At 31.2% G+C, this 11,340-nt stretch overlaps 1 protein-coding gene across 1 annotated transcript in view; it reads left to right on the forward strand.

Moving 5' to 3' along the window:
• The first annotated feature begins 3,319 nt into the window (after positions 1 to 3,319).
• LOC119833706 (alpha-tocopherol transfer protein-like) overlaps positions 3,320 to 11,340 on the forward strand; it is a 14,972-nt gene continuing 6,951 nt past the window's right edge. The window contains exons 1-4 of the mRNA XM_038357854.1: positions 3,320 to 3,460; positions 7,389 to 7,547; positions 8,357 to 8,519; positions 11,091 to 11,149. Of these exons, the coding sequence (XP_038213782.1) occupies positions 7,394 to 7,547; positions 8,357 to 8,519; positions 11,091 to 11,149 (376 nt within the window). The 5' untranslated portion in view covers positions 3,320 to 3,460; positions 7,389 to 7,393. The remainder of the gene's footprint in view (positions 3,461 to 7,388; positions 7,548 to 8,356; positions 8,520 to 11,090; positions 11,150 to 11,340) is intronic.

The following is an 11,340-nucleotide window of genomic DNA, read 5'->3' on the forward strand; positions in this document are numbered from 1 at the left end:
GCTTCTTTATAAATTATTAGTTCTGTATATTTATATACTAGTTCTGTATATTTTCCAAATATATTTGGTTATTAAAGTAAAATGGCCACGATCAAATGCAATTAATTGCAATTGCGCAATATCAGAACAATTAAGAGATTGTTTATTGTTCACAGCTTCCGTATATCACGTTAGCCTCGCCAACTCATCGGATAATCATTAATCGTAATCAATGATTGGACAATTTCTAATAAATGATATCGTTTTAATTATTCGTTGTACAAATGATAAGTGTCAAACGATAAATGTCAAACGTATTCACTTCTCAAACGTGTGTGTTAAATTTGACTTATTTAAACTAGCTAGCGCACGCGGTTTTGTTTGGTTAAAAGTAAATTATCTGTTATATTTATCTCAGCATCAAAAACCATCTCTGAACAGACTTTTTTCAAAGGAGTAACAATCCATCCTCACAAATCAATCTTATAAATTAAGTAGGATCGCCTTTTATCCGAATGTTAGGTTTGAGTTAACTAGCTGTCCCCACAAATGCTGTTCTGCCTTACTTTTATGCACAAGAAAATTTCATAAAAATCGGTCCAGCTGTTACTGTGTTACATATATAGAGATTAAAACAGAAGTATAGTATGTAAATCACTACAAAGTATAAACAAAATCGTCTTTGTGTCTGTATGTTACCTTTAAAATTATGTAACAGATTTTGATGGTTTTTTTTTTAATAGAAAGAGTGATTCAAAAGAAAGGTATACAATAACATCCATTAAACTGCTACGAATTTTTAGACGTCCAAAGTCGAGGACTAAAAGCTAATAGCAAATATATTTATTTATCTTTCCTTTTGAGTGGTTTGAAGTCTTCAAGTGGTTTCAAGTTTTGTTAAAAAATAATTATGTTTTAATCGAGTAAACCCGCGTGGCGCCGCATGCAGTGACGAGTGTATCAAGTTATTTTATGCATAATTAATTCATACGTTATTGTAACGCTCTATATACTATTCTATAATCGTCTAAATGTATTCACGCTTATACATAGTTAGGGTCTAAATCCTTTCGAAGAGAAGATATTTATACTTCGTACGTATTTTATTTTCAACTTTTTTTATGTCATAGTCGGCAATGGAGCTGGTGGGACGCCTGATGGTAAGCGCTACCACCGCCCATGGACATTTGGAGACGTAAGCTCCATTGCAGACTTTACTCTACAAATGGATTGCCGACTTTAAATTGGGAGGGGATTAAGAAAGCTTTGGTAAGAGGAATAATGGAAAGGACTGGGAAGGGTAAAGAAAAGGATATGGGCCTCCAGTTCCCCCACTCACCAAACGAAACACAGCAGAATGCTATTTCACGCCGGTCTTCTGTGGGGGGTACTTCCCCGCTGCGAGCTGGCCCAATTCGCGCCGAAACGTGCTCGACTACCACATACAAACACACACAAAACACATCAACTTTACTTCAATCGATACTAATTGGTGTACGAAATAATGTTTTTGTTGATCAAGATGTTTGAATAGACTTTACATAGATGATGTAATTTACATCTTTAAAATAAAAGGATCAAGCAAATAAGCCTGTCAAAATTTCTATTAGAAAAAGATAAAGGAAAAATGCAGAATGTAATCTACATATCCTATTCTACTAAAATTATAAACACGAAAGTTTGTCAGTATGCATGTATATATGTATGTATGGATGTTCGTTACTCTTTCACGCAAAAGCTACTGAACCGATTGCAATGAAATTTGGTATGTAGATCGATGGACAACTGGAATAACATATAAGCAACTTTTTATCCCGATATTCTTACGGAATACAGACTTACGCGGGTAAAACCGCGGGTTGCAGGTAGTACTGTATATTATAGCAAAAAATATATAAAATAAATTATAACAACCCGAACAACAAAATTTTATTAAAATGTATAAATTATATTGAGCTACCCAATATACATGTCGTAGCATCAAAACACATTCACCCAAAAACACTGTCGTCTGTTAGACAAGAATGAATGTTAAAAAATATATTTTGTTAATATATCTTTGGTCTCTCTGTGGTCTATAACCTTATTATTTGACCCTCAAGAACGATGGATTACACACAACACCTAACACCACGGTCGCTTTGGCAAAATGTTTCGTAAGGGCCTTAATGGCCCCCCGAAATTATGACGTATTTTAATTCATATTTACTATTGTGAATGCAACGTTCCATTAAATAGAATGTCGATTGTCTTTGGTTCAAAATTAAACGTCGAATGTGACATTGAAACATTCCAAAAAATGTGTTCTAAATTCTAATTGCCCGCCTTTTGATATTTTAGAGGTGACAATATTATATAGGTAATATTTGACTAAGGAAATAAAATAACTCTTCGTTCACACAATTATCAACAAAAAAAACAATAAATAAGATAAGGCTAGTTTGAATTTTGACACACAGATTTGTTCACAGATTCGCAGTTCGCCACAAAACTATAATAGTTTTTAATTGACAAATTTTTTCGTCATTGACTTTTTTCAAATCTGTACTTATTTATTTACCTTTCCTATTTTATTCAAATATTTTTAATATTATGTATATTTCATTTAATGATATGGAACTTAACATTAATTTATGTTTCATTTCAAAATGTGATTAAATAATAAATATATTGTATTGCATCATTTAGAACACACAAAATCAAAGATGAGTACATAAACATTTTACAAATTAATCTGATATAGTAATAATATTTTGAGTTGAATAACAACATTGATTGTTTAAAAAACATTTGCATAAAATCTAATACAAAATAGGAAAGTATCCTTGCGTCACACCTTCGAAGTTTTGTACACATTGTGCTATTCCCAAATACACATTAATTCTTATAAACATGTCTATTAAAACCGCTAACGTTTACCGTACACGATTAACTAGCATGTTATCAACTGGAGACAGTACAGATTTAAATTTTAAGCGATCTGTTAAAAATTTCTAGCCAGCGCTGGATTGAAAAAAGAACTTTTACTTGAAAAAAATGTAAGAAAGAGGTAAGTAAGTACCTACAACCTGCTTAGTTAATCCTTACGTACTTATTAAATATTCGTATTAAAACTAATTAGGACTATTTGTAGCATCTTGTAATAATATAAAAAGTAGTACCTAAAAAGAATGTAATAATAACAATGAATTATTTTGAATAGTGTAGTATATTTTTAATTTGCCTAGATCTCAGTAGTGTTTTAACATTTCCACGTGTTCGAAATATTTTTTATTACTATCGTGGGATAGTAAGTGCGAACAGTACATAAGATCACCTTAGCTCGCTGCAATTTCTCAATAAACCTCAGAGAGAGGTGGGCCGAGGTCAGTAACAGCTGCGTGTTGTTGTACGAAGCCCGTGCCACAAGACAAAAAAAAAATAGCGTTCCATTTTTAAATTTTCAGTTGTATCTGTGGTTTTGTTTTGGAGCGTACCTAACGTGAGTTTTTTCATATTTTTTATTTTTATTTATTTTAAGTTTTTACTTCGTTATATTGTCAATATTAAATTAAATCCTTTATTCTATAATCATTAAGATCAAATTTATTAAAAGTATGTTTAAACTATACAATAAAACTAATTTCGTATTATATAAATAATTTATCGTAAAACATCTTATATTTTATTTTTATAATTATGCAATATTATTGAGTTATGAATTATCTTGCACATGGTACAATGCACATTCTAACGTAAATACAATATTTTTTTAATATTTCTCCATGTTTAATTAAACGGATACATTAGATTCATAAAATATATAAAATGTAATATCATGTTCCTTCAGAAATTATTTGATATACGCAATTAAAGTAGCTTCCTAAGAATGGTTTGTAGTCGTGTTTGCCTAGAATAAAAAGCAACGTAAGAAAATCTAAAATATGTAGCATCTTTTTAAAATAATTTTCATTATTAAATGGCACGTGTTCAAACTATTTGTTATATGTACGAATAGCTGTAAAACTTGTATCGACTAGTTGTGAAAAATAGTTACTTTTTAAAGGACAATTTTTTATATAATTTTTATCAGATTTATAATACCTTCTTTTAAATTAAAAAAAAGATGCAAACAAAGATTTATCTATCCAGTATCACTGTACCTGATTTTTCTATAAAGATTAATTATTACTGAATACAATTAAGACACGTCTGTGTATTGCGTATGATAAGATTGAAGCACGTCTCGCAGTTGTACAATGGTAGCATGATATTGTATAGCCCCATGGCCCATATTACTGTGGGGCAAAAGGTCAAATAAATTTCACATAGTTATTTTTCTATTTCACCAATTCATTGATATTAAGTGCATTTTGAGACAATGATTTTGCCAATAACTTCCTCTTTTCTTACACAATCTAAGGTTTTTTGTTATTAAATACACAGGTTTTGTTATTTTAATGTTTTTAGCGTTTAGTTTTCTATCAATTGGATTATGGGTTTTAAATACTGTATTATAATGCTACCTCTAAAACACCACCAAAGACCAAAGTTATCAATAAAATTATCGTGGTTCCATGGTTAATGTTTTCAAATTAAATGTTAGAATTTATTGTATTCATTACATATTTTTATGTTCAAGCTTTTTAAAAACGATATAATATGTAAGATAAGTTGTTTAATACTTTATTTATTCGGTTAATATTCAGTTTTATCCATTATGTTGATGACTATAATTAGCTATAAGCAATGTCTTCATATAATTTTAATATAATGTTAATTCATTTTATTGTTATCTCAATTAAATGGAACATTAGGATAATTGTCATAACAGTTTAACATGGATGATAGAATACGTAATAATGATTAAGTGATACGAAACAAATCCCTCCGCCCGCGCCACCCGACTGTCTATTCGATAAGGCTCGAGAACTTAGAAAATATTTGTATAATAAATAAATTTTAGTCTCATAACAATCCTAATTTCTTACTAATGGCTTCGTCAACAGAACGAGTCATTAACGCGCGTGAAGCTCTAATCTCTGACGCGTTATGACGCCGTATTGCAATGTATTATATTATTATTAATATACATTCAAACAGAGCGACAAGGCTCTGACGCGCGCTAACTACGTGTTTTATCTGACAAAGCCTTTAGGTTAATGCGTCGTACAATACAATTCGACGTCATAGCGCGTCAGGTTAAAGCTTTGATTCGCGCTAAGTACGCGTTCTATCCGAATACCATTAAGATATGAAAAGTAAATAGCCCAAGCTTCAAACGGGACCCTAATTAACTTTAAATCGAAACAACAAAGGATTTCTGTTAACAGTAGGTACAACGTATTTTATGAATAATTTAAAAATCACAGATGATCTAAGTGTTTACATTTAAAGGTAACAAGCATTCAGGTGTGAAGTGTAAACCTAAACATGCAGCGTAACATTGTTTGCATAGTTATTGACACTTTATGTACGTCAATGGTATGGAAAATATTGGTAAAAGTTAATATCGATACGTTCGAGATAGCCTTAGTTTATTTGGTTACCAGTTCCTCGTCTCGGGATAAAAAGATATTAAGCGACACTCTCAGATTGCTGTGAATGTCTGACTTTTTGTTTACGAAAACTTAAAATCCGTTCAGTATATCCAGATCCCTTGTATAATATCAGAGTAAATAAACGAATGGTTGGCATTATACAAAACTGTATTTTATTATATTTGGTGATCACATTAAGTTTTAAAGTATCATATTACCTTAACTTGAATTTAATAATTTTAACTCAATACATCTGTTACTGACCCGTTACGTTCGTAAACTTTCTATTTTCGATATTTTAAACAAACATTAATAATTATTTCTGAAATAAAGAGAAAAAGTCCATATGTGAAAATTGATAAATTGTGTTTCAAGGTTTAATCATTACTATTTCCTCTTTCATAATTGTACATCTAATACTCAATGTAAAAAAATGCTGCGAAAGAACTGTCAAATGTTACGGATAGTATCTAGACATAATCATCTGGTGTATGATGTAGCATTATTGCCACAGATTACTAAATGGTTACTATGCTATTACTATAACGGTTGCAATGCAATACAGTTGGGTGCATTCACCCTTATGCACCTAACATAAACGGGTATTTGTCAAGGATCTACACGCGGGGTGAAAATCTCTACGAAATGTACTCGCACGTTTAATTAAATAAACAATGAATAAATAATATATAAACATTATTACGACAAGGGTTGGGCAGAACAGCGATTGTCGGGTCAGCTATATAAAAAGTAATATTTTTATCACCATTAAATGATAATTTAAATACGTATCTAACGTGTATCTTAATAAACATTTATATTTTTTATTAAAAAAAATAAACTGACTCCAAAAAGTAAAAAATAAGCTAAAGATATGCTGCCTGAAAATTCGGGCAATAGTTTTTGAGTTAACCGCGAGCAGCCTGGTAGATAGATGCACGCGGCGAGGGACCACGCTGGACTTAGTTTTACGTATTCGATTACATAGTACCTACATAACTGTCTATTTAACTAATTAAATAACCCATATATTCGTAGGCATTATGACAAATACTAATTAATATAAATCGCCTAAATCTATATTTCAAAATTAAAACTCGAATTCGAATAGATACCCGAAAGTTTTGATGTCAAGGTTTCGTCGTCGTGTTGCACACTATTTTATTGATATTGTGTCATAATTCAGAACTAATCTGTTATTAACGTTCTTCCTTTTTGATTTAAGTGTACACGTATATTTACATGTGAGTAACATTACTTTTAATCAATGATCTCCAAAAATCCATACTAACATAGTATATATAAGTTAGCATTAAAACATATTGACTAGTTATTTTGATTATTAAAAGTTTATTTGGAGTTGTTTCGTACCACTGTTCGCAATTATTTGATTGACCCTTTGACTATTCATTGCAATGTTTTTCTTGTTGTATTCAAAAGTCAAATGTTTTTTATTTCCCTCAAATATACTGAGTGGCATTCTTTTTTGGCGCACGCTACCACACGTAATTTATATTTATTTACTTTTTTTTTCGTTCTCTTATCATGTTTTTTTTTATTTCATTTTTGTTTATGTATTGTTACTATATGTGTGTTTGTGTGTGTGTGTGTTAAAATAAATAGATATTTCTTTCTTTCTTTCAAATATTCCAAGCATGTTTCATGTTACGTTTATTTACAAGCGTCTTCCATATAACTTTTGGTGTCTACATATAGATACAATTGTCATATATAATATAGTAGGATATCCTGTACAATTGTTAAACGATTAGGTCCATCCTATTTATTAATTCTTATAAACTAGCTTTTGCTAGTAAGACTTCGTCACAGATAACACAATATACCTCCTACATTTGTATCGTGGTATATTTACATTATCTTAAATTGCAGTAAAAATGAAGCTCAAGTCGGAACTAATGATCCAGCCAAGTGGCGAAGTATGGAAGAAAATAAGAGCGGAGTTGAAAGAAGACGTCAATACAAGGGACAGAGACCTCGCCATCATTAAAGAGTGGCTGCGGAAACAACCCCACCTGCCTGACCAATGGGGTATAATCATATAAATATAATAAAATCTAACTGAAATCAAAGAGCACTTTATCGAGCCCAAATGAAAAGAAAAATAAATATCTTCTTTATGCATTTCGTTAGACTTAGATGTTAATTTTAATGATACCTTTTAAATAGAGAAAGCTGAAAACTTTTATTTCTTTGGTTAAAATCTAACAATATACGAGTTAATTACTATATATATTTACAAGGTTTTGTGTTTTACCCTTAAGTAGAATCTTAGTTCATAGTTCATACACCATAGAAAGGTTTAAAAAAGCTAATTCACCAGCATCGAAATGCCAATCATTAATGCATTCCTAAAAATTAGAAATTTAGTGCAAAAATTCTGAGATGTGTGCATTTCAGAATCAACCTAATTTGAAATGCCCTAATTCTCTTAACCTTTTTATTTATAAAATACCCTACTATTGATATAAAGACATATTCTTCTCTAATATTGGACAATATAAATATTCTAAGATTTCGCTGTTAGTAAGCTTATTTGTAACAGATATCAAAAACCATTATACCAAATGATAAAGTAGCTTTCTACTCCCATCAATTGAAGCTAAATTATACCTGCTAGATATGACCTATATTTAGTTACTAGCGGTCCGCCGCGGCTTCGCCCGGTACATGTATATTGAACAGGGCTATCTAACGTGAAAGAATTTTTGAATCGGACCAGTAGTTCCTGAATTAGTGCGTTCAAACAAACAAACAAACTCCTCAGCTTTATAATATTAGTAGATTTTATTATCCCAGAATAACCACTAAAACCAACTAATCCAATCATGTTTTCACAGAGGATAATCCCCTAATGACCTTCCTGCGAGGCAGTAGCTTCTCACTAGAGAAATGTAAACGGAAACTGGATATGTATTTCACGATGCGCGCCGCCTGCCCCGAATTCTTCACTAATAGAGATGCATCGAGCCCACAATTACGAGAGGTGCTGAAGTGCAAGCTGTAAGTATAAATAAATAAACATTTATACATCATCATCAGCCCATACATGAGAGATCAGGCCATTATCCACCACACTGCCCAAGTGTGGGTTGATAGTTGTCACATGTCGTCAAACTTTTGAGTAGTGAAATATCAACTTATTTCTTGCACGCTCGCCAAGTCTCGATTATCGATTTTATCTAAGTTCTCACTACTGAGCCATCACTACATTTTAGACAATAATAAACTTCTGTTAATTTATTGAAGTATAATATGTACAATGATAAGGATCCACAGGTTACTGAGCTAGTAAAACAGGGTCTTAGAATTTTATTTAATGTTTTAAGGTCTAAAATAGGTTTGTAGATATAAGGGTAAAAAAGTATCAAAAATTAATAATACGTACTACTCCTAATTGGAACTGAATTTCAAATTCACATTTAATAATTAATTTATGTACTACATGCAAAAAACATTATCAATTTTTTTCCTTTTTGCTGACCGTACAAACATTAACAACTACACAAGATTACAATTCGTAGAGAAATACAAATATTATCATCACATCTCTGTACATTGCAGTATAAGGATGTTTATTCTAATACCACGTTCAATACCTATTCAATAACAAATCATCCATTTTAAAATAAACAACTACGTACACGCGACAAGTTAACGTATTAGATAATGTATGGGAAGTGATTCTTATGTACATGTTATATGGTTTCTTAAATTCTTGTTTGTTTTCGTTTATGTTTTTTACGATTTATACCATCCATACCCTGAAGTTATGTTTAATAATGAAATAATTAATTATGATATGAAAGTTTTTTTTTAAATTTCATACGAATCATCAATACATTGATGATTGATTTTTCTTTATTCTTAAAATGTTTATTATGAAAAGTAATATTTGGAATCCCATTAAAATCTATTCAACTATTTCTGAGATTAGCATAAAGTTGTTCTATTTCAAAGTTTAGTTCCATTTATAAAAAGTGATGAAAAGAAATATTTAAATGTCCTGACATAAATTGGGCTATTCCTCTATATAAAGACATATTAAGAAGTCCTTTTTTACATAGATGCAGACATTTAATACATTTAATACATAAACCGTTATATAGAACAGTTTTATACAAACAATTTGCCATAATATTCGCATTCACAAAGCTTAACGTGTTGTTACAGTAACACACCAGGATATTACCACTTTCGATTACAAAACAAAGCATGAAATTCCTCAGAATACTCCAATAATGACAATAAGATTACACTATAACGCAAAGCTATCATTGTCATCAAATATTTCCACATATAACATGCCTCTTATCCACTTTGCCATAGTATTCCTTATAATAAAGACATACGTACGGAGTATGCTTTTGTACCGCAGGCTAGCCTTGGTGGAGCAGTCAAGGACACACTTGCACCACTGTTTGACCTTATTACTAAGCATTGGTTGTGCAAACAATTTGCAACATGTATTTGCATCGGAGATGATATTTTCACATCCGCGGTAATATTGCGAATGCTTTGTGAATTAGTCTTTTTATGACTGTTTTGTAAATTGCTCATTTGTAATGTGATAAGCTGAGCTTGACTTAAAGTATGTTTACTATTAATGTTAAAATAACTGAAAATACTTCATTTTAATATATATATATAAAACTCAAAGGTCACTGACTGACTGACTGACATACTGATCTATCAACGCATGCAGATAGATGTTATAACGTAGGCATCCGCTAAGAAAGGATTTAAATAAATTCGATAGAATTGGGGATCCCAAGGGGATAAGATAGGGGATGAAAGTTTATGCCTTGAAAATTTATTGAGACCGCGCGTGCGGAACTGCGGGTAACAGCTAGGATAGAAACAAAAATGTCAATTTGTATGAAGTTCTTTAGTCATTATCATTAGCCCATATAAACTTTTCCCACTGCAGGGACACATGTCTGTATGTAGGATATTCAGGCTTCCACGTTCATCCACCACGCTGGCCAAGTTGTTTACATGTTATCGAACTTTAATTCTTGGACTAGTCGGTTTCCTCAATATGCGTATCAATATCGATTTGATCAGATCGATAGATGATGCGCTCAATAACTCTTTCGTCTACGAACCTTTAACTTTTCGATTGAAGTCACTTTAAGGTCAATACAATATTATAATGAATCATCTCATTATGTATTTAGTAATCATTTCTCTTTTGCTCCTTATTAAGTTGTTTTTAAAAAAGGCGTTTTTGTAGTGTCTATCCTACTATATCCTACTATCCTACTATCCTACTAATCCTACTAATATTATAAATGCGAAAGTTTGTAAGGATGTGTGTGCATTTGTTGCTCTTTCACGCAAAAACTACTGAACTGATTGCAATGAAATTTGGTACGTAGATAGCTGGACACCTGGAATAACATAAAGGCTACCTTTTATCCCGATATTCCTAGGGGATACGGATTAACACGGGTGAAACCGCGGGGCGTAGCTAGTATTCTTATATATTCTACTTATCCGGTTCCAATGTGCGTGAAAAAATCAGAAAGATTCTGATATTTTCTTATTTTAATTAAATATATTCCGTTTCAGGCAGGGTCCACCTCTTCCTGGAGTTACACCAAGTGGAAGGAGGGTTACTATATGCAGAGGTAAATAAATAGTTGTAAATAGGATGGGTACATATAAGAATGTATTTTGGATTATAGTGAATATCAATCAAAACATTAATATTATATGAAAATAATTAATATTCATGCAAATATAATTTTTAGTTTTATAGCATTGAAATGCTTTATAAATTAGAAATTTTGAAAGAATAGAAAAGATTTGATCACGAGGC

This window comes from Zerene cesonia, chromosome 2, assembly GCF_012273895.1.
Source record: "Zerene cesonia ecotype Mississippi chromosome 2, Zerene_cesonia_1.1, whole genome shotgun sequence".
NCBI classification, from domain to species: Eukaryota; Metazoa; Arthropoda; class Insecta; order Lepidoptera; family Pieridae; genus Zerene; species Zerene cesonia.